General features: G+C 42.4%; 3 protein-coding genes across 18 annotated transcripts in view; 1 reads left to right on the top strand and 2 right to left on the bottom strand.

Annotated features, from left to right (window-relative positions):
* The first annotated feature begins 384 nt into the window (after positions 1–384).
* LOC147159907 (mannose-P-dolichol utilization defect 1 protein-like) lies at positions 385–6,696 on the top strand. The gene is made up of 7 exons (XM_086060148.1): positions 385–511; positions 693–758; positions 2,007–2,139; positions 2,219–2,304; positions 3,929–4,047; positions 4,147–4,257; positions 4,545–6,696. The coding sequence occupies exons 1-7, from the start codon at positions 385–387 to the stop codon at positions 4,680–4,682; spliced, it is 780 nt and encodes a 259-aa protein (XP_085916274.1). The 3' UTR covers positions 4,683–6,696.
* A 28-nt stretch (positions 6,697–6,724) lies between these two features.
* hcfc2 (host cell factor C2) lies at positions 6,725–11,892 on the bottom strand. Its single transcript, XM_086059081.1, has 15 exons — positions 11,684–11,892; positions 10,821–10,969; positions 10,586–10,746; positions 10,199–10,401; positions 10,047–10,131; positions 9,813–9,916; positions 9,521–9,745; positions 9,269–9,457; positions 8,023–8,087; positions 7,857–7,950; positions 7,756–7,766; positions 7,537–7,668; positions 7,261–7,452; positions 6,865–7,162; positions 6,725–6,795 (listed from the first exon to the last, which is right to left on the bottom strand). Exons 1-15 carry the CDS (start codon positions 11,841–11,843, stop codon positions 6,725–6,727), a joined length of 2,139 nt encoding a protein of 712 aa, XP_085915207.1. The 5' UTR covers positions 11,844–11,892.
* A 311-nt stretch (positions 11,893–12,203) lies between these two features.
* The window catches only part of nav3 (neuron navigator 3), a 188,647-nt gene continuing 178,102 nt past the window's right edge, over positions 12,204–22,748 (bottom strand). For 11 of the 16 annotated variants that reach the window (XM_086058357.1, XM_086058359.1, XM_086058350.1 and 8 more), the window contains 11 exons: positions 19,995–20,181; positions 19,318–19,415; positions 19,135–19,230; positions 18,067–18,235; positions 17,748–17,995; positions 17,440–17,594; positions 16,326–16,397; positions 15,963–16,159; positions 15,670–15,788; positions 14,551–14,760; positions 12,204–14,477 (listed from right to left, as the gene is read on the bottom strand). In XM_086058357.1, the coding sequence (XP_085914483.1) occupies positions 14,358–14,477; positions 14,551–14,760; positions 15,670–15,788; positions 15,963–16,159; positions 16,326–16,397; positions 17,440–17,594; positions 17,748–17,995; positions 18,067–18,235; positions 19,135–19,230; positions 19,318–19,415; positions 19,995–20,181 (1,671 nt within the window). In that variant the 3' untranslated portion in view covers positions 12,204–14,357. The remainder of the gene's footprint in view (positions 14,478–14,550; positions 14,761–15,669; positions 15,789–15,962; positions 16,160–16,325; positions 16,398–17,439; positions 17,595–17,747; positions 17,996–18,066; positions 18,236–19,134; positions 19,231–19,317; positions 19,416–19,994; positions 20,182–22,748) is intronic. The other 5 variants (XM_086058349.1, XM_086058366.1, XM_086058351.1 and 2 more) reach the window with 1 other exon arrangement.

The following is a 22,748-nucleotide window of genomic DNA, read 5'->3' as shown; positions in this document are numbered from 1 at the left end:
AAAAAAGAAGAAGGTATAAAACATATAAATACGTCTTTGGGAGCATGGCAATATTTAAAATAGAACGTATTTATGTTTCTGGGAGCAAATGAGTTATCAACTATAATTATTGTAGTTTTTATATAAATAGTACTGTTATTTTAATGATATACAAAACTGTTATCCCAAAGATATTTATATTATTTAGTAAGATATCGTATAATTTAAAAAAGCAGCTTGATTTTCACATTGAGAATTTCAATGCAAATTTTCTTATTTTAATGAGTACCATCAGTTTAAGTAGCATTTTGTTTGACTATTTACAATATGACTGAAGGTCCAATGAGCACGTGAGTGATAAAGTCGACTGAACTTTGAATGTTCAATCATTGAAACAGAATAGAAATGGCGGAGGTAAACCTTTTGCATAAAGGGACGTCTCTGATGGATCCTTTTGAGGGGCTTTTGTTGGAGTATCTGCTGCCGCGATCATGTTCCGACGCCTTTTTCCTGCGCTTCAACTTTATGGACGGTGTGTATGTGCTCCTACTGACTGAATCTTTCGCACGCCACTCGGGTGCATTCATAAGATGGTAAACAAAACATCAGCAAGGCTAGCTAACGTGTTTGTGTAATGATTGACGTGCCGCGCTGTCTGACCCAGACTAACCCCTAAATGCAAGCGCAAAAATAAGTGGGGCTTTCTCTTCCAGGGCCATGTCTGAAGATACTGCTCAGCAAATGCCTGGGCACCATCATCATCCTGGGATCAATGTTGGGTTTGTTGTTTTAACTTCCCTCTCCCCAGCCACTTCAATCAGCTCCTCCAGCGGGATCCCGAGGTGTTCCCGGGACAGCCGAGAGACATAAGGGGCTTTTCCACCGCTGGAATTTTTTGAGAACTTTTCAATTGACCTTGGTAAAATTCAGTTTGCGCGTTTTTCAACCAACAACAATTTCCGGGGTAATTAAATTCCCCAGGGGGGCGTCCGAGTACTATCTCAGCAGCAGGGTCTTGCTGAGCCAGGCTGGAACTTTGAGGGGGCGAGCTGCACTTATGGGGGACCAGAACTGCCAAAATTGAAAATAAATGACTAAATAAATAAATAAATGACTAAAAATGAAAATAAAAACGGATATAAAAAATATAATAAAAAAATTAAATAAAAAAATTAATATAAATGGAAAAAAAACACATATATAAATAAATACTAAAATAAATATATAAATAGAATTAAATATCAATGAATAGATAAAAACGCTCTGCTCTCACATTTATTTATTTCATGCTGCAGATGCTTTGCCATAGGAGGCGGTCCTAAGCGTGTCTTGGGTTGGACTCCGCCGTTGCAAACCACCTTTCATTGGTCTAGTGAGCGGCTTCGGTGAACAAGGAAGTCTCGCTGGCTTACATGGAGAGCTCCAGCGATGGACGACTACCACCCAAGACACACTTAAGACCGCCCCCTCATTTGAATTATATTTTTTATATCCGTTTTTATTTTCACTTTTAGTCATTTGTTCATTTATTTATTTTGAATTTTGGCAGTTTTGATCCTGACCAAGGCTGATTGGATGGTCAATTTCGGGGTGGTGTTGGTTTTACATCGGCTGGGCTCATCAAACTCATACATCATCAAACTCATTTGAATTCATTACAGAGAACTCTATGCAAAATGGCGGACTTCCTGTTATGTTTAGCATATGGCTCCAAAAGGTATTTTTGGTCTTGTGCTTTTACATTTGCCTTCCATTTTTCATAGATTTAGGTGAAACGTAGAACCGGGAATGCTTTAAGATTTTTATCCAGTCCAGGTTTAAAGCGGTGCGTAAAGTTAGAATCTTCGTTTATTGTTTAGGGTCTCAAAAATGAGATTTTTTCTTCTTTTTTTTTGCGGAGAATAAGAATTCCTACAGAAACAATAAGGACCTTGCAGCGATCGCTGCTCGTGCCCTAATGAATGATATTTAAAAAAAATCTACCTCAAAGCATAAAATTGTGCATTTGAATTGATTGTCGTCCCCAGTAAAGTTGCCTCAGATCATGAAACTGTTGGGCGCCAAGAACGCCGAGGGCGTGAGCTTCTTGTCGCTGCTCGGTGAGCTGCTCGCCATCACGGGATCTCTGGCCTACAGCGTGGCCCACAGCTTCCCATTCAGGTCAGTCCAATGTTGACGTCACACCTGGGACGGCGCCCGGCGGAGATTGGCTCACTCGTGGTCGCGTGTGTTACGGCAGCGCTTGGGGTGAGGCGCTCTTCGTCATGCTGCAGACGGTCACCGTCGGCTTCCTCATTCAACACTACGGAGGGAGAACCGGCAGAGGTGAGACTTGGTTGCTTCTCCTGACCAGCACTGGAAAGAAATGAGCCACTTGTGAGTTTATTATCCTTGGCTTTTTATCACAATACAGTGGTATGCCATTTTCTTAAGTATTTTCTTAGGCAAATTGCTTCTGAGAGTGGTCGTAATGCAACGTACACAGAACTTTTTGCTTTTGCCGTGTGGTGGTTTTTGGCATGGGCAATTATGTGCGGCTGCACAGGGTGGCTTTTGTGGCGGGAGGCGCGAATTTTAGTACTTGAGTATTTCAAGTGAGAGGGAGAGGTGGGGGGGTCGTGGTTTGGGGGTACGTCCCGCGTGTAAGCAAAAGCACAGGTGGGAGGGGTCGAGGTGGATCAACCCATTTTCAATCAAATGGGGGTGTACTGTATTTTTGTTGTTTAAATATAAATTTTTAACTCTATGGTTTACATATATTATAGATATACGTTTCTAGCTTGTTAAAAAGAACACGCAGTAAAAATATATCTATATACAGGTGCTCGTCAAAAAATTTGAACGTCCTTTGAAAAGTTTAATCATTTTTGTAATTCTATTCCAAAAGTCAAACTTTCATAGATTCAGGGACCACAATTTAATTTTACAGTTTATTTTTTAGAAGCCCAGGCTTTCTTGATGCTTGCTCTGTTTTGGGGTCTGGTGGCCCTCATTTTCATTTTGATTGTTTGACTTTTTTAATGGAATCACGGAAATGATTCAACTTTTTGAGGATTCTAATTTTTTGACGAGCACCTGTATATGTTCTTAAATTTGTGGGGTGCTATTGATCACTTTGGGGCTGCTCAAGCACCCCCCCCCCCCCCCCCCCAATGGGCTAAATACATGTCTGAGAAACAGTACTTTTATTTCTGGAGAATGAAGTCGACTTTTAATTAATAAGAACACAAGTTGCAAAATTGAAAGGAAGAAAAAATATTTTTGCCCAAAAATTTAAAAAAATCAGTTTGTTGTCATGTCAGTGATAGTGATGTCATGTTAACTCATTCGCTGCCATATAGACTATTTTTATTAGCTTAACATTCCCCCCCACACTTTTGTTAACAAGAGAATGAAAACCTAGATTTTTTTTATTGTACATTTAGAACAGATATAACATTTGTGATTAATCGTGAGTTAACTATTGAAGTCATGCAATAATTAATTACAATTAAAAAAAAATCGCCTGATGCCATTTTAAATAAATAAATAAAATATTATTAAAAATTTGGGGCGTGAGGCGATTACAATTTTGAATTGTAATTAATTGCATGACATCACTCACTCATGATTAATCACAAATTGTATATTTGCTCTAAATGTACAATACTTTTTTTTATAGGTTTTCATACTCTTGTTAACAAAAGTGGGGAAAAATGTTAAACTAATAGAAATAGTTTAAATTTATTTTTGACGTCTCTCGCCGTCAATGAGTGAATATTCGTATGTACGATGTCATTTTAATGACTGTTTTCTAATTTAGATTCAAATGTGTAGTTGGTAACTCTATATTTTTTGCACTACAAAATATGGAATCATCCAGTAGGGTAGCCCGCCTCTCAGGGGCCCTTTCTCCAAATTGAGAATGGGCATTTGCCGCCATCTGCTCATTTACGCATCTTGTGTGCAGGTGTGCTGTTCGTGCTGCTCTACATTGGCGTGTTGTCGGTCCTGCTGTCTCCACTGCCGCCCGCATCCGTGCTCACCGCTATGCAGGCATCCAACATGCCTGCCATCATTGTCAGCAGGGTTGGGCAAACCTTGAGATGATTAGTCAACGTCATGCGTTGTAGTTTTTAATGTATTATTATTATTTTCTTTAATTGACGACCATTTAATCGTGTGCAGGTGATTCAAGCGGCCACCAACTTTCGCAACGGACACACGGGCCAGTTGTCCGCTCTAACTGTCACCATATTGTTTGCCGGCTCACTCGTGCGCATCTTCACCTCGGTACAGGTACATGAAACTGAAATGGCTTTATGCTCATTGAATTAAATTCACTTTTGAGACCTATTTGCATTTTTAAAAAGCCATTCTATCTTTTTTTTCCTCATTTCCAATTAATATGTGCAGAGATAAGTGTTTCATTTTGCTATGGGAAGTAGCCAAATTAAAATGGAATAATTTTACATCAATTATAGTTGTTTTGACTTTTCCATGGTTTGGGTTTATGGTGCCAGTCTTAGCCTGTAAACCATTATTTGTGTCCTCTAAGGATTTGTCACTTTTGTTTGTGTCCTCAGGAAACGGGCGACACCCTGCTGGTGGTCACCTATGTGGTGTCAGTGGCCTGCAATGGCCTCATCGTCGCACAGGTGCTCTATTACTGGAAACCCACCAAAAAGTTCCTTCAACGATCAACATGTGATGAGGCAATTTGAGATCCATCCTTTCTCATCTGGTGTCTTGGATCCTTCGCTTTGTCAATCGCGACCTGCGCAAACTGTGTGGCCATACTTTTCTGCGGTCCGGCGCACAGCGCTGACACCTGGTCCAAGGACTTCAAGGCGGCATGAACGAGTACTTAAAAGGACTCCCGGAACCCGAAGAGAGCCTTCAAGAAGGAAGTGGTGTGTTGTATAACATAAGTGGGCAGTGTGCTCAACGAGAGAGTGGTGGATGTTAACGCCATCGGGGAGGAGCTCCAGAAGGTCATTGCGTGCATGCAAATGTAGTCACAGATTGTCCCGTGCGATTCTAGATGTGTGTTAGACAACATCCATTTTTGGCAGGTCTAATGGTTTGTTATCGCGCAGCCCTGTGCCAAGATGGCCACCCTGTGACTACGTTTCTTCCCATTGGCTCACAGCGTGGACGAGCCATCAAGTGTTGTACATATACAGGCCTACTTTATTTATTATTATTATATATATATTTTTTTAAACCTTCCTGCAGGCTGGTTTGCAAAATTTGTTTCAATGACTGCTGAAACACAATGTGCACAACAGCAAATTATACAGTGCAAGTCTCCAGATAGCACAATGAATCATAAACATTAAATTGATCTATGCACACATATAAAAACAAATCTGTAGCTCATTAAGCTGTTAAAAAAAAAAAAAGGTTTGCAGTGACCATATAGTGCCCAAAGGGCTTTACAAAGCCCCACCCAGATGTTTAGGGTTGGGAGGGTAATTTTAAAATGTAATTAACATACAATTTACCTGCTAAAAAATGTAGTTAGTAACCTAATCCAAGTTCCATAATATTAAACTCATGTAACTGGATTACTTTTGGATTACTCCAATATTGAGTATGCTCATGAAGACGAAATAAAAATATCACCAAAATATTTATTCTATACAATGTGCCCCTGCTATTTGCCTACAAATAGCAAAAATCCTTGTGTGATTAAAAAGCATGTAAGCGATTGATTGAAGGTCATTCGCTGTTTTCGAACTGTCATTGAAAGCAACCACACCTCATAGATAGATAGTCATCCAATGAGGATGACGATGATGTGTGACATCAACTGCAAAATGAACTTTTATCCCAGTCACAAGTTTAGCCGTGTATATGTTGTGTATGATGTTTAAAATAGTGAATTGGTGGAAGGAAGATTTGTTTGGAAGGTGTAACTCACATTATGGTTGTAGGCTAGCGGGCTAGCTAGCAAGAAGCTACAGCGCGTAGCATGCCACTGGACTTCTCAGCTCAAACTTTCGCTCCAAGTAAATTCCAGTGAATACCGGTCGCCATTTCCTCCTCCCGCCCGTGAAGCTTTTTCAAACTGCCCGCGTGTGGCGGACACAACTAGTCAGTTCGTTCGTTCCCACCTCCCCCACATGTAGCAACGGCCCCTCTCTCTCTCGCTGTCCTTCTCTCTCTCGCTCTGTCCCTCTCTCTCTCTCTCGCTCTGTCCCTCTCTCTCTCTCTCGCTCTGTCCCTCCCTCGAAGTAATCCCCATTTTTAATAAATGTACCTGTAATCTGATTATTTTTTCCCCTGTAACTGTAATGTAATACAGTTTTTTTTTTTGCAATCTGATTACGTAACGGCGGTACATGTATTCCGTTACTCCCCAAGCCTGCATACGTTCATCCACCAATGGGAGGTCCAGTGGGAGCAAATTAAGGTTCAGTGTCTTGTCCCAGGACACTTCGACATCGTACACTTGGATGGTAGCAAAAAAAACGTAGTACACAATAACACAGCTGATTAATAATATTAATAATGATAATATTGAAACAGTAGTCTATTAGTGTATTTTACAAATACAATTGTCTCTTTTTAGAAAATATATCAACATATTTAAATACATGATCAAAACTGGAATTGTAAATATGCACAAAACGTGTGTATTGCTTGGTTGCGATTGAAAGTGCAGTCATTAGTTGTTCAGTTTCAGCTGGAGCTGTAAAAGAGAGAATCAACATAAACAAAAATGGAACACAAGTCAGTGTGTGCGTGTGTTTTTTTCCGTTCACCTGTCGGCAGCGTCAAAGTCATCGGCGCCGCCGTCTGCCTTGGATCCGCCTCGCAATTTAAAAGCATCTAAAAAGAAGACAAGCAGGAGTTGGGCTCAAGTTGATACGCTCCTCTATGGCCGTTTTCACTGCCGACCTTGAATCCAGCGGATCTGCGTGGCCGGGCCGTAGCCTTGCTCGTTCTTGGCCGCGATGCGGAAGACCAGCGCGGGCCGGTTGGAGGCGGAGCAGTCGAGGTGCGCGTTGACCAGGTGGTTGGAGCTGACCGTGCAGAACATCTTGACGCCGCGGTAGATCCGGATGAACGCCAGTTGGCCCGGACCCTCCGAGCTGGACGAGCGGCTTTTCTTCACCGCCATGTACATGGAATATTCCAGGATCCGGCCTGACGGAGAGGGAGGAGCTTCCCACGTAATGTGGACTAAATCGTTTGCCTTTGTTCAAAGATTAAAAAAAGAGACAAGATAACGGACATACTGTCAATATTTCCTAAGCTAGTATCATTTCCTGTTTGGTGTCATAAATGCTTGACCTTGGTTATCTTGACTGCCGACGGCGCTCCGGGGAAGCCGGGCTGGCACGTCTTGAACTCGCTGACCTGGCTGAAGTCTCCTTGGCCGAAGCAGTTGATGCCCGCCACTCTGAAGCGGTAACTCCGACCCGGATCCAGCTCCTTCTTCTCTCTCTCCTGGTAGTCGTAAGGACCCGGCAGCGTCCACAGACACTGGAAGGACGGAAAATCCGTCAGCAGCCTGTTTTTATTATTATTTTTTTTTTTTAAGTGAACCCCAAATCACTGCTTATTGACCTCTTTAGTAGTAGAAGGCCTGCTGAAGTTTATAGACAGCTGGTTGTTGTCAGCTGGCAGATAATAGTGCTGGACCTCAGAAAAGCGGGTTCGGAACACTCCAACATCAAACCACGTGGCTTCCTCTGCATTCTGCAGGAGATGACCATTTGTAGTTCAGACTCACACACACACACACACACACATAGTGACAGGTGACAGGTCAGGAAGATGGCTTACCTGATTCTCAGCTATATTTCGAGGCAAACGGAAGCAAAGAGAGAGAATCGGAATCAATCGTGCTTTTAATCAATTTTTAGAGGACTTAACATCAAATTTACCTCCTGGATGGTGAGCAAATCCTGACGAATCCCGTCCCCCTTCTTGGGGGCCGCTAGATGGGTTTGTCTGATTGCCGTGCTGCTTTGAACTATCCTACAATCAGAATATGCAACTTGCACAGAAATATAGCTCAAGTGGTGCTTTTGCGAGAGGACTATCGCATACCTGTGCTGATGCGTTCCCCCGTTCTTCGGTGTTGCATTCACTTGCACAGTGCGAGGACTGGGAATCTAAGGCAAAATATAGATCTACTCACAAAAAGTTTGGGCTGAATGGCTTTTGGGTGAAATTTCAGCATGACCCTTAAATACAGTAGCACTTTTTTTTTTTTTTTTTTTTTTTACACATCAGCTTTAAAGCAGAATATCCCTAAATGTGACATGTTGTTGCAAGCACTTAGGAAGTGAAACATTTGTTTCTGTTAGAGATAGACGCTGCTGATCTGATTAATAGTAGATAACCAATATTTGGAGCTGATATTCATTTTCAGAATTTAACTCATAGCCATTGATGGCTGTAAAGGTCAAAAATTCATTTGAACTATTTCTATTAGTTTAACATTTTCCCCCCCACTTTTGTTAACAAGAGTATGAAAACCTCAAATTTTTTATTGTACATTTAGAACCGATATGAAATTTGTGATTAATCGCGAGTTAACTAGTGAAGTTATGCGATTAATTACGATTAAAAACTTTAATCGCCTGATGCCCCAAATTTTAAATATTTTATTTTTACATTCATTCACTGCCATTGACGTCAAAAATTCATTTGAACTAGTTCTATTAGTTAAACATTTTTTTCACCACTTTTGTTAACAAGAGTATGAAAACCTAGAATTTTTTATTGTATATTTAGAACTGATATAAAATTTGTGATTAATCGTGAGTTAACTAGTGAAGTCATGCGATTATTTACAATTGAAAAAATTTAATCGCCTCTTGCCCCAAATTTGCAATAATATTTTTTTTTTTTTTAAATATAAATGCCAATCTTCACATTGTTGCAATGTCTTAAAGCATGTTTATTGAACACTTTTTCTGACTTTTCAAAATGTAGTTTTTTTAATCTTAGGACAATACTGTACGTCCTCTTACATTTCTAACAAAATGTTCGGGGAGCTCCCAACTCCCAAAATGATCAGTACGTCTTAAAACGTTAAATGGAAACTTAAACAAGTAAAAACTGTAGCTTTCTAGCTATAGTTTTCAACATTAAAAATGTTTGAAGGTTCCCAGGGTCAGCAACATCTCTTAAAAAGTGGTGACAATTTCAAGGAATAGCTCCCTGAGATTAAAATGGTTTTAGATAACAATATACCTTTTATCGGCCGTCAGAAAAAAAAAAAAAAAAAGAAGCCTGTTACCGATAATCAGCCAGGCCAATTATCGGTCTATCCCTAATTTCTGTGCACCTTTATCTTTCCTGTCTGCGCCCGTGGAAGTGGGGTCAACCGGTTCGGCTTGAGGATGGCTCCCTGCTGGGCACGTGGGCTGAATCTGGAGGATGTAGCAGTCTGCGCCCGACAGGGGTTGCCACGCCACGTGAAGCATGCCGACGGTGGATTTGATGAGCATCACTGCGTCTGCCGAGGCCGGTCGATCTGAAATCCACGCCGCAAATTCAATGCCGTCAGACGTATGACTTGAAATGGTGCGCTTCTCACCTGTCTCCAGGTACCAAAGGTCCTTGCAGCAAACTTGGTAGAAGTTCTTATGGTAACCATCTCGGCCGCTCCAAATGTAGAGCCTGGATCCGACGGCGGCCGCGCAGTGGCCGGCCCTGGCCGTGGGCCTGCCGGTGTCGTGATCGTCGCTCCGGGTGTTGCGGCCCTGAAGCTGCCCGCTGATGTCGTCGTACTCCGGGCCGAAGTTCTGCCAGCTCATCGTGTCTGCGAGAGAAGATTTGATGTTATCGTCGGCACCAGTTCGTACTAAAATGTACCGAGAAGTACTGACCGAAGTTAAGCACACTTAAGGAGTTGGTGCAAATCCATTTGACCCCTGCAGCATTGTGCTTCTCGGACTCTGGAACAGGAATCCAGCCGCCAAAAACGAACATCCTGCAGGCAAAAGCAAAACACGTTAATCCATCTATTGACAGAGCACCTTTACTATAAGTATACGTAGTATAATAAATATCTGAATCTCATTGTATTGGCGATTCATCAGAGCTGAAGCAAAATCTCTCACTTGTTTCCAATCACACTGGCAGAGTGAAGGCTCCTGGGTAGGGGCACGGAACCCCTCGCTTCAAGCGGTGACCACGCCATTGTGTCTGAAGGAGAGACAAAGATTGCGACTTGGGTCCTATGGAACACCCGCATACGCGTTAGTAGTCCTACTGAGGTCAAGCTGCCAGAGGTCATCTAATCTGCAGCCCTGCATCCCTCCGAAGACGAAAAGCTTCGGAGAGCCAAGCCCGTTGTAGGCGACGGCCGTGTGCGACTCCCGTGCTGAAGGACCGCCCCCTTTTGTCTCTGGGATGCTCCAGCCTCTCGCCCCCGATACAGACTGCAGCTCCAACTCGTACAGGTCATCCAAGTATCTGCCATAGCAAAGCGCCGTTCACTTTGGATGTCTGACTGTCAAGATGATTTTTTTTTTTCTTGATCAAACATTACATCATTGTCTTTTCCTTTTTCTAGAAGTCAAATCAGGAATTTTATTTCAAGGCCTTATAGTCCGGGGCTACCTCATTGTAACACATCACTGTCCGTCCTTCAACATACCGTGGGACGTTGCCGTTGGGGTCCTCGCTGACATTGGCCAGCCCCCCAAACACATAACACCTGCTACCCACGAGGGTGAAACTGTGACCGATACGCGGGCACGGAGGTAGGCCATTCCTGGGCGCTCTGGGCTTCAGCTTCTTCCAAAGCCACCGACTAGCCTGGATCATCAAATATATGTTGGTCAGTGTATTACGAAATACTACTGGTATATTACTAAATAGGAAAATGTTACCTGAAGTTCGTAGAGATTATTAGAGTATTTGCCATATTCCAACATGCCACCAAAGACTAGTACGCGAGTGCCCTCACAGACTAAGCCGTGGGCAGCACAGCCAGGGGGGATGTCTCCTCTCACCGCAGGCAGAAACCACTGCTTTGAGACTAGAAGAAATGTCAGCATTTAATAAACAAGGATGGATGTAACCTGAAATATCATTTAAGCACTCATGATGCTACAGTTGATATTATCAAAGTAGATATTTTGCCGTGACCGGCGACCGCCAATTTTCCACCTATGATTATTATGCTATGAACGTGCCACGCATTTGAATCCCACTCAGTATGTGTTTTATTTTTATTTTATTTTTTATAACTACAATTTTTGGACAACAGCCTATGCTCTGAATGTTATTGTTAGGCTGGTAATGCCTAATATAGCCTTGAGTGGCAAAACAAAATAAAAACTTTCTGAAGACACAGAAGGTGGTAAAACAAGCAGGATCCACGTAGTCCGGCGATTGACCAATCAGAGCGGTTCACGGCAAAATATCCACTCCCTAATATTATTTATGTCAAATTTCACATGAGCTAGGTGAAAAGTGTCAGAAAAACAAATACTTACAAAAAAAGATAAATGAATCATCTACTGTATTTAAAAATACAGTAAACAAGTATACCACTACTGTCTGAAGTTTACTTAACGTCTGGATCCAAACATAATACTTCAGCAAACTTACCATTTCCACATAAATATCCATAAATATAAAGTAAACATAAAGTTTAAATAACGCGGGCGTGCCAATAGTTCGACGTTTGTGACATTTTCCGCAAGGGCTAACGCTAAAAACATTAGCCGCTACGCTAGTGTTAGCATACCAGTGTTGTAAACATGGAGGTCCTCTGCAATTCCTTCGTTTCCACCTCCAAACACTACAATCAGCTCCCGGATGGCTACCGCCCGGTGTCCGTGTCTGGAACGAGGAATTACACCTGTAAACGAATGCACTTTTCGCCATTGTGGTTCTTCCGTTGTCATTTTCCTCCTCGGAGAGGCTCAAGTTTGGCGCTGTCGATCATTCAAAGCGAAGGGGTCAACCGGAAGTGTGACTGTATGTGTGACCGTAAGAGTTTGAAATTCAAAGTAAAAGCCCATTCCTCGGTTACCTTGAATTCTCGCGGCATTTGTGAGTTCCCAAACTCCGGTAATACAATTTTCTTGAATAAATAAATAAATAATACAATATTTGCAAACAAAATAATGGATTTGTATTTAAAAACAGTTTTGCAAATAAGACTATTAGTTCCGAAACTTCAAAAAGTGTCATGGTTGCGAGTTTTGAAATTTTGGTTGCAACTCGTGACTTTTGTTTTGTGAATAAAAAATCAGGACAACCAGTTTTTGCTTGTGACACCAAATACCATTTATTTTTTTAGAGCTTTTACAAAGACTACAAAATCCTCCAGATGAGTTAAATCACTGTCTCTGTCTATTTACATGATATGTTACATACAAATGTACAAAATATAAAACATTAGGACAAATGTTTCACCCGAAAAGAAGAAAGAAAAGAGTGTTCTCATCTCAAAACCAGAGTAAATGCTGTATGGGTTTGGATTGAAAGAGAACTGCAGTTCCGTTGACCAGCAAATCCAGATGCCCAGTTGCAGAGGCGCATGAAGCTGACAACAGGTAGGATTGTAGACGGTGGGATTGTCCTGAGGTTGTGTTATCTCGGATGGGAGTTGGCTGACCGGTAGCACCTGTGATGTTTTCTATACAGTACGGTGTTGAATTTGCGCCAGCGCCTCTGCAGCCCAGCAAGATTCGAATGACACAATCAAACGGATGTCATGGCAAAGGTGGGAGCCTATTGGAAAAGAGCAGCTTTGTGATTTGTAGTGAGAACACTTTTCTATCTACACACCGTGTGCCTCCTGCGTCCACACACATCACAAAGACGCACATCTGTTTGACTTTGTGCAGCTTTTTTTTTTTTTAACAATAATTTACAGGTTAGTGTAACATCAACCGGGCGAATGCATCTTTGATTTTCTGTGCAAGAAGACTGAAGTATTTACAACCCGCCCGAGTGTGCAAAACCAACCCACGCATTCAAAATAAAATACAATTGAAAATGGCTTCCGTCCAATACGCGTATGTGTACATAAAGGTAAATATCTCTTCTCAATTAGTCAATTAGTCAAAAAGCTCAAATGCATGCTAAGAAAAAAAATTTGGTTGTGCTCCTGTCAGTTCAAGTGAGCCCAGCTCAACTGGGTGGAAAAACAACCCCCCCCCCCCCCCAAATGACATATATATATATATATAATTTTTTTTCTCACAATATTGGTCAGTTTAGAATTCACATACAACACGAACTCTTTGATTTTGCACTTTAAGCCTGTTAAAAAGGGAAACAGGAAGCAAATCATCCATAGCTAAGCATCCATATAAACCACTTGTCATTGCAAAGTCAATGGAAGCAGGAGAGTCCCCCTCCACACTCTCCCTCCCCCCCAAAACTTCTTGCACACTTAAGGCAACGAGTAAGCACCAATAACATTGTTCCCTTGTTAAAGTATTTTTGTTATGTCATGGACGCCGGCTGCGTACTCAGTGAGCAAATCGTTATTTCGCAAGAACACAAAAGAGGGGAGACATTGGCACTTTAATCCATTTTCTTCACAGTAGCCTAATGTGGCGGATTGGTTGTTGACATGCAAGGTCAGCGAGGTGCCTGGTTAGGGTTAGCCCACCTCCATTATGGCCACTGAAGAGCATCAGAATATCTCACAGAGCAGTGTAATTTGGACTACTGTAAATGGCCACTGCGGTGGAAGAGTGACCAAGCCTTTGGAAGGCTACTTAGACCAAATGACTGTAGAGAAGCACCTCTGTAAACAAAGAAATACATCAACAATAGTACCTGCCCATCTCCCTACTCATGTTGTAAACTTCTGTATGGAAGTGGGATGGAACACAGAAACAAAACAATATTCCAGTTCCAAAGACGAAGAACAAGATGGCGGCCGAGCCTGACATTCCATTTCTTCTTGGATAGCAACTCGAAAAACCCTTTGTGCACTTACATGACAAGTTGTATTGTGAAAATGTAGGAAACTAACATAGGATGACAAATTGGGATGGGCATTGGAATTAAAACCCTCACGTGCCACAAGAGGGCGCCAGAGGGCTGATTAGGAATTTGCATGTCTGGACTGTGTCAAATAGACACAAATAGTCAGATGAGTTTGACTATGATATCTGGGATTATAGTTTGTGCGATAGTTACCAACTAGTGATTCTCAAAGTATGCGGTAACTTTTAGGGAGTGGTTTGTAAATGTAAGTGTATTTAGGTCAGCTTCAGGGAGAATTTCATAGATTTCAAGAGTAATTAGTTACATTTAGGGAGTATTTTGTCAATTTAAGAGTAATTAGTTACCTTCTAGAATTTCGTTTGATATGACAGAGGAAGCAGGAAAATTTGAATGAAACCATACAACTGGTCATGTATTTGCACGACAAGCGGGTGGGGTCAGCCCGGCTCTCATAGCGCCGACTCCAGTGATGAGTCCAGCTGGTCGTCATGGTGACTGGCGCTGTCGCTGTCGCAGCTCTGCGCGCTGGAGTAGTTGGCCGCCTCCTGCAGCCTCAGCAGCATGTTCATCTGCGAACGTGCAAATACAATTAAGTTCGAGTTGAGTAGGACAACACGGGGACAAACGTCCCGCGTCTCTTACCAGGGGGTCTCCCTCGGTGTCGCTCTGGGACACCTGCTTGGACGAGGCCCCCTCCTTGGACGAGCTGTAGCCGTCGTAGCCCACGTCCTCGGGCCTGAGCTGCAGCAAGGTCTGGCCGTCCTGCTGCTGCACAGGGGCGGCGGTGTGCCACGGGTACGTGTCGCTCACCCACTTGGACGGGTCTTCCCACGCTGCCCTCTTGCCGTACAGCTGCCAAGCGATTAAAATGGGCTGTTTTTACACTCTTGTGCAGCACTTCAGGAAGCATGTTTTTTTTGCATGGTCTTTAATGTCTAATTTAATGTTGTCCAAATCCTTGGAAGCAGACTGAGTAATTATCTTTGTGTCTTTCAAAATAAAATATCTTAGGTTACCAAACCAGTAACTGAATGATAATTAATCTACGTTTGTGCATTTTCTGCGCTGTTAATTTGAAATGATGGCCTGTTTCTGAATAAAGAGACAGAAATTAAAACATACTTCTTTTTAAATTTATGCCAAATACTTAATCAATTATTAGTTAGATTTATATACTAAAACTTGTTCCCTCCCTATTAAGCACAGTGTTAATGTTCACACTGTGCATAATATAACAGTGGCTTACAATAATATTAAAGTGTAAGTCAACCTTAAACATTTCTGAAAATAGTATGTTATATGTGCCTCACTAGTCTAAACATGACATTCTGATTAATATTACATTTGTGGAATATGAGTTATGAAGCAAAATCCAGCCATTTTTATCCACCTCAGGGGGCGGCCATTTTGCCACTTGCTGTCGACTGATGATGACATCAATGTTGCTCAGGACTCGGGCAACGACCAATCACAGTTCACCTGTTTTCTGGAGCTGCGCTGTGATTGGTTGTTTCCTGAGACCTGAGCAACATTGATGCCATCTTCACTCGACAGTAAGTGGCAAAATGGCCGCCTGTTGATATCTATAAAAACTGCTGGATTTTGCTGCTTGACTCATATTCCACTAAGGCAACCATATTTAGATTAGTGGGAACATAGAACATATTATTGACAAAAAAACTTTTTGGGGGGTTGACTTCCCCTTTAAATCTGCTTTGCACTTGAAATGTGGACTGATGCGACTGATCACGTCCTGCTTACTTGAAGTCCTTCTCGAACTGCTTCCAGCAGGTAGGGCACCAGCGAGTAGTTCCACAGGTCGGTGAACCACACTCGCGCCCCCTCCACATCCATGGGACAGGACAGGAAGAGACGAGGACCTGTGGGGGACCACACCAAGTCAAGTCAACTTGATTTCAATTCACTCAATTGTTGTGATGCCATGCCTCATAATTAGGCACCGTGGATTATTATAGGAAATCATTCGGGCCATTTTTCTCAAGGATGGCGGTGATATAAACAGTGTATACTGTATGTGCTTGTGCGTGTCGGACCTATGGTGACATCGGAGGAGCTGTGGGCCTCCAGGAAGCCGTTGAGATGCTGCCACGTCTTGGGAATCCAGTCGATGATCTTAATGAGGTCGTTGCTGCGCACGTTTTTATGGATCTCCGTCTCGATCAGCTTCCGTCGCAGGAAGCGGCCCAGGAAGCCCTTGACGGGCTCCGTGTGGTTGGTGCACAACACCCACCTGTGAGCGGAGGAGGAGACCCGCTCGTTAGAAGGCACTCGTGCTACTGATGGCTATAACAAGGAAGCATCATATTGTCTATTTTCATCTACAAAAGCCAAATGACATACGTCATGGTCAAATATGTGTGATGGCAGATAGATGTTGCTCAACTGTGGTGACAAACCTGAAGTTGTGATGCAGCTCCAGGTTGGGGGAGGAGGAGACGCCCTGATTCATGGTCCCAATCACATAAGGGCTAAAGCAGACAACATGGTCATTAGGGCTGTGCAATTTTTTTTTCTCTAGTCTAGTGTTTAATCAACCATATTTTTACATTTGAAAAATTTCACACAACACTGTATATACGCGCAAATAATGATGATCTCATCCCAGTTTACTCATAAATGTACTTACTAGGGCCTGAGCGATATGGATTTTTTTTTAGGCTGATGCCAATTCTGATATTCGGCAGGAAAAAATCTGCTAAATTTTTTAAATTATTAATAATAAAATAGCAACATTTTTTGTGGTCCTGTAATGCTTACAACAATAAATATATACATTTCAGGCAGAATATTTGTCTGTTTTGGTATTTGTTTAACCCACTGATCTGACTATATGACTGGATAGCCGATAGGCCAAGACTTTTGAAATTGCGAGGCCGCCATATTGCTCCTCCCAAGAAACGTTTCTCGGCACACGATCCAACACATTTACAGTATCCAAATTGGAGAACATTTGAGAAAGTACTTAGTAGAAACAGCATGATAAACATAAACAAGAGGACTGCAGATATTTTACAACTTGCCTTAAATACATGTATAAATTATATGCTTAATGATGTTTACAGGAGGAAACTTTTATTTTTATTTATTTATTAAAGAATTATAACTGTAATTCAACAAAAGCTCTTTCTCTTCCAAATCTAATCTTGGTGATAAATGAAAAAGGGGGTCTTCAAAGCAGCACATTCCAATCACTTCAAAATTTTGTTTTTTTACTTGTTTAAAAATAGTGACCACCTCACCCCAAACACCCCCACCCCGCCCTCGGACCCTATTCTACCTGCCTACGAGCTGTATATGTCCAATCTGTACGTATACCGTGCTCGCGAGATGGGAGGAGCAAGATGGCCGCCTTGTGACTTCAACGGCTAGCACGGGCGTCTATCCAGTCATATATTCAGATCAGTGGTTTAACCTTACAACAGCTCATCTTATCGCATGACCAAACCCTGAAAACAGGTGAGACGTGATGTCATTTTCAGTCGACAGCAGCAGCATCACACAGCAACCTACCATTTGTGGTACTTGCAGTTGAGGAAGCCGTTGAATATGTCGCTGAGGGAACTAATGTGGTGGAGGTTGTCCAGGATGACCACAGTGGGGAGCTTCGTGTCCGTGCCCTCGGAATTACAGCGCTCCGCCAGGTTGGACAGATACTGACGCAGGTCCTACAAGAGGAGAGAGGGAGAATGTGAAAGTATCTCAAATAAACTTTCCCCATTGGACTGAATGAAAAAGCATTTCACATTTCAAATGTGTCTTTTAATTAGAAAATATCGCTTTACTTAAAGATCATACATGAAGATGCTTGCTGTGTTTACCGGTGTGCGCACCTTGCTAGAGTTTTGGTCCACGTTGAAGCTGGCTACGTTGTGCTCTGTCACCTCCTGGCCCATCTGGGAAATGATGAACTCGGCCAACTTGGCGGCCAGGAAGGACTTGCCGGTGCCGCTGGGCCCCGACAGGATGATGCGCCGGTGCTCCATCAATAGGTTGAGGTACCGCTGGATGATGGGCTTGGGGATGAGCGTGTCGAACACCAGGCTGTCTATGCTGCTGTCCCTCACGCCTGCCAGGAGGGGGAGTGAGTGTCACGTGCCAGCGTCTGGCTGCCTCAAACAGGAAGTGCGTCGTGGGTACCTTTGAGGTTGATCTTGATGATGTTGCTTTCGCCCACCAGGTAGCCGCAGGGCAGCAGCTCAGGCACTTCGGAGGAGTGGGCACGGACCACATCGCCCATCCTGTAGCAGACGATGCTGTCCGAGCTCAGGCCCAGACTGCTCACCGGGTCCACCCGAAATACGTACTCCTGCAACGCGGCAGGGACGGATTGCAATCAGAAAACAATCTTTTTACTTGTAATCATAAAGAATTAAAAGTGCTTTATTTTATTATTATTTTGTTTATTTGTTTGTCTTACAAAGTAGTTTATCATTTATTTTTTATTTTTGTTTAATTGTTTTTGAGCTTCAGAAAAGGCAGGACCCACAAAAAAATAAAAAATAAAACTACTTCAAGAAAAAAATGCTAGTTCTAATTTTATATTTAATTATATCATAATTAATTAGTTAACTAATTATTTAATTTTTTTATTTTACTAACATTTTCAGTGTATTATCATTTTATATTTTTCATTATATAAATTAGCCAATTGATGAGAACATTTTAATTAATTTGATTTACTCAATATGCATCTTATTTGTTTTGCATTTATTCATCACCTATTTGAGCAATTTCACTATTTATTTATGTATTTAATTATAATTTAACCAACCAGTCAGATAAGTTTAATCAAATCAAATTTAGGAAAACACTGAAATAGTATGCATTTAAAATAAAATTATTCATTCTAATTTTGATTGTACTTGTTCTATCATTTACAGTATGATAAATTACAATAGATCAACCAATTATCGAATTAAATACAGATAAATAAAACATTTTGTTTAATTAACCAATTCCGTAAGAAAAAAACATCTAAATGACTACACAAATTACAGGACACGTTATAGAACGGAGCGGACTGCATGTGGCCCGCAGGCCATACTTTGCCCACCCTAAGATCAGATGGATGGTGGCTTGACTTCATATTGTTGGATAAATGATGCATGCTGGACTTTCCTCATAGTTTTAAGTGTATCTATACACACAAATAACCTCATGTTGGTTTCATACTTTTACTTGGTACCGCATCTGCTTGCAGTTTACCTTGAAGAGGCGTCTGATCACCCCATCCAGGACGTCCCACTTGGTTTTCCCACTCACACCAATGGAGCCAATCAGGTACTCCTGCATGTGCGTTCCCTGTTGATAGACCAATCCAGCCGTTGAGGCAAATCCGAAATATAAAACTCTCCAATAAGAGTTAAAGGCGCGGCTGTCACGGCTGACCTTGGTCGTGCTGGGCCCGCTGCTGATGCTGACCACAATCCGCACGCTGCGGCCTTCTTTGCGCAGGTTACCTTCGTAGCTGTCGTCAAGCAGAATATCTGACGGCCAAACATAGGGACGTTAATAATCTCCATGTATTTACTGCAAGTGATGTTTGCAATCAATCAAAACTGATTGTACATGATTATACAATGCTTAAATTACAAATGCAGCACACTTCTCATTGCAAGATTTAAATAATTCTCTTGTCTAATCTTTGTTCATCGTTTTGGACTGCATACTTAGTATTCATTTGGCATCTCTACATCCGAGGGCTGTGCGCTGGGGCGATAAGGGCCCGCCGGCCCACTGGTCCTCAAACGCCTCACTGCTCTCGCTCATCCCACCATCAAATAACGAGAAAGGCCGCTCCTCGCAGGAGAGCTTGGCTTTTTTAATTACCGCGCGCAAGCCAGAGGGAAGAACTCATTGACTTTTCAAAAAGGAGATAAAGCATATGGCAAATTTAATCCACAAAATCCATTCTAATTGGCATTTGAAGACTGCCTGGTTTCTTTGGACGAAAGGTCAACGACCTAAGTGACTTTTTTTCCGTGTTTTCACACCTCCGAACAAATGTCAGGCTGCCAAAGTTGATCACGCCTGACGCTTCCGATCGACGCTGATGCTCAGCTGACCTGACATGATGGTGTCGGTGATGTTGAGGTTGTTGAGAGACAGGCCCAGGGACTGGCGCGAGGAGGACGAGGACGTGCTGGAGGTCTCCGAGGGCGGCCGGGCCGTCTTGGCGGGAGTGGCGGTCGGAGTGGCGCTGCCGCTGGACTTGAGGCGGTCGTTCTCCGCTTTTAACGTCTCGATCTCGTTCTGCACATTGAGGAAGGCAGTGGCACCTTTGTTGCTCATTTATTCTCGTGAATACAAAAATGTCACCCTGGTTGTCATGGTAACAAAAGCTTCATCAGCATTCAATCGCATTAGACAGAATCTCCCCCCAAAACAGAGTGATTTGAGTGACAAGGGGACATTAAGTGAGCTGTAATTCTTTTGCCTTTGTGCAATTCGACAAAATAATGTTGGAAAACTTTTTTTCCAAGACACCTAAGAACTGCTTTAACTCTTTGACTGCCAGACGTTTTCAGAAAAGGGATGCCGCCAGTGCCAGCCGATTTAAGCATTTTGACTGATTTTCAAGGTCCACAGAAAATGTTCTGTTTGGACTATGGAAACACACGTACTACCAAATGAAAGATTGGACTTTCATCTTTCATCAGAAAAAAAGAGTTTGTTTCTACCTTATTCCGTTCTTTAGTAATCAACAATAGAAAATGGTTAGTTTGACCCAATTTCGCCTGTGTTGGACCAAAATACGGAGAAATCAAGCTTTTAGTGAAACGATATTATTTCATGCATTCTAGTGAATTTGACACTTCTTTTTGTCCATGAATGATGCCACAAACACCTAAATAGTGCTTTACTTCTATAAAACACTACCACCAAGAATGAAAAAGTGTTTTTTGATAGCAAAATACGTTTATTTACATTCAACAGTGTAACAATTTGACAACAATTTGGCAAACTATTTACAAATGTGTGCAACTGTGGTGCTATTTACAAATATGTGGATGTTTCAACGACAGTTTTTCTTTTTGTAACACTCTCCTGCGTGCAAGGAGACGCAACAGCATTTGCACAAGATTGCCTCTTCGCGTGCGCCACTTTCATGCCGGCCGTTTTTTTCCGGGGAATAGCAAGTATATACTGCAGTGTGTCATCAAGTCTAATATCAGGATCATGCTACGGTTACGTTACGGTGGTGTTACGTCTCGCTTCCCCGTGTCCTTCAGTTGCTATACCGGGTTGGTAGGAGATGTTCTGATCCATTTTATCCACTCCATTCATGGTGGCATCGTAGTCCAGAAACAGTGTCTTCTCCGTGATCAGACTGTACCCGCTCCTCCGATGAATATGCATTGGACTCGGGGTACTCTTCATTGTCCGATCGAATGTCCGCTTGTGCAGCTCCGCGTTTTCCGGCCTTAGCAGCGCTAGCCGCGCTAGCCGCGCTTTGCCGGTGGGGCTTACTACGTGTTCATAACAGTCACGTTGGCGTAGAGCTCGGAGTCATCTTCATCATCATCATCAATCTGCATTGGTCGATGCCAACTCTCCATCGCCCGATCGAATGTCCGATTGTGTAGAAGTACCCGGCCGGCTATTGTGCGCGTTTTCCGGCCTTAGCAGCGCTAGCCGCGCTTAGCCGTGAGGCTTACTACGTGTTCATAACAGTCACGCCAAAGCTTCCAACTTTGGCGTAGAGCTCGTTGTCATCATCATCGTTGACATCAATGCGCTTTTTAGTATTGATTGATGCTTTCCGTCTTTGAAAAAAATGCTCAAGCTGAGCTGCTTGTAACCGGTTGCTTGGTCAAGCCATTGTGGCTTGGATCAGCCATTGTCTCCTCAACACTCTAGCTCCGCCTCACGTCTTCTACTGACGCCCACGGTGGGCGGCCCATCCAACCTTGTGCAAAGAGAGTCATCGCTGCCCTCTAGGGGCCAAAACGAGTCTTTGACTAATCAGATCAGCCTGATACTTTCAGCACAGCTGCCCAAGGCTTTCCTGCACCCGTTTTTGAAAAAAAAAAAAAAAAAAAACATAGGGGACGTCTTTTAACGTCCTCGGCGCCCTTCCCTAGGTTTATGCTAAACGTTTTATAACGTTTATGGCAGTCAAAGAGTTAATTTGTGAAAAATTATTATTATTATTATTTGCATATATATACACACACGAATATGCCGGTAAAGAACATTCATATAATTAACCGAAAGTGAATCAGAATGATGCACTATGAAAGTAGAGTATACAACTGTAAAATGTAGATCAAGTTTCAATACAAACAGACAGAACAACTGTGAGAAAACTGGGAAACTAATTGTTAACACAAAAACAAACCAAAAAAAGACTGAAAAAGTCAAAGAAGAATTCTTGCTTCTACATCAGCAGTCAGCCCTCAAAAATCATACTGTAAGTAGGCTGAAAATACAGACCACCCCCCTCTCATAAAGTTAAGGCCAACTAGTAAAATTGACGTAACCCCATCTGGAGCGATATTAAAGTTGCATAGAAGAACTACTACAAAGACATTCCAGCTAAATCTGCAGTCGCACCATGCAGCAATCGATCAAATCTGATACAAACGATATTCAAAGCCGCTCAGTTCTGCTCTTCAAAGAGCAAATAAAAGTGACTACTTTGCGGCATCCAAGCTGCCTGCTGTTGTGAGCCTTAAATCGCTGTATCGGAATTACGGGCCCTAAGCGCCTTTTTGAACATCAAGGCTCCCTTTGTGTTGGAGGTTAAGTTGGCGATAAGAAGCCTTACATGATCCCCACATCACAAGTGAGACTCTTCGGATAGATCGGATTCTATT

Source organism: Leptonotus elevatus, chromosome 17 (assembly GCF_054856555.1).
Source record: "Leptonotus elevatus isolate MCC_2025b chromosome 17, RoL_Lele_1.0, whole genome shotgun sequence".
NCBI lineage: Eukaryota > Metazoa > Chordata > Actinopteri > Syngnathiformes > Syngnathidae > Leptonotus > Leptonotus elevatus.
The sequence above is the reverse complement of the archived record's forward strand: the minus strand, read 5'-3'. Positions and strand labels throughout refer to the sequence as shown.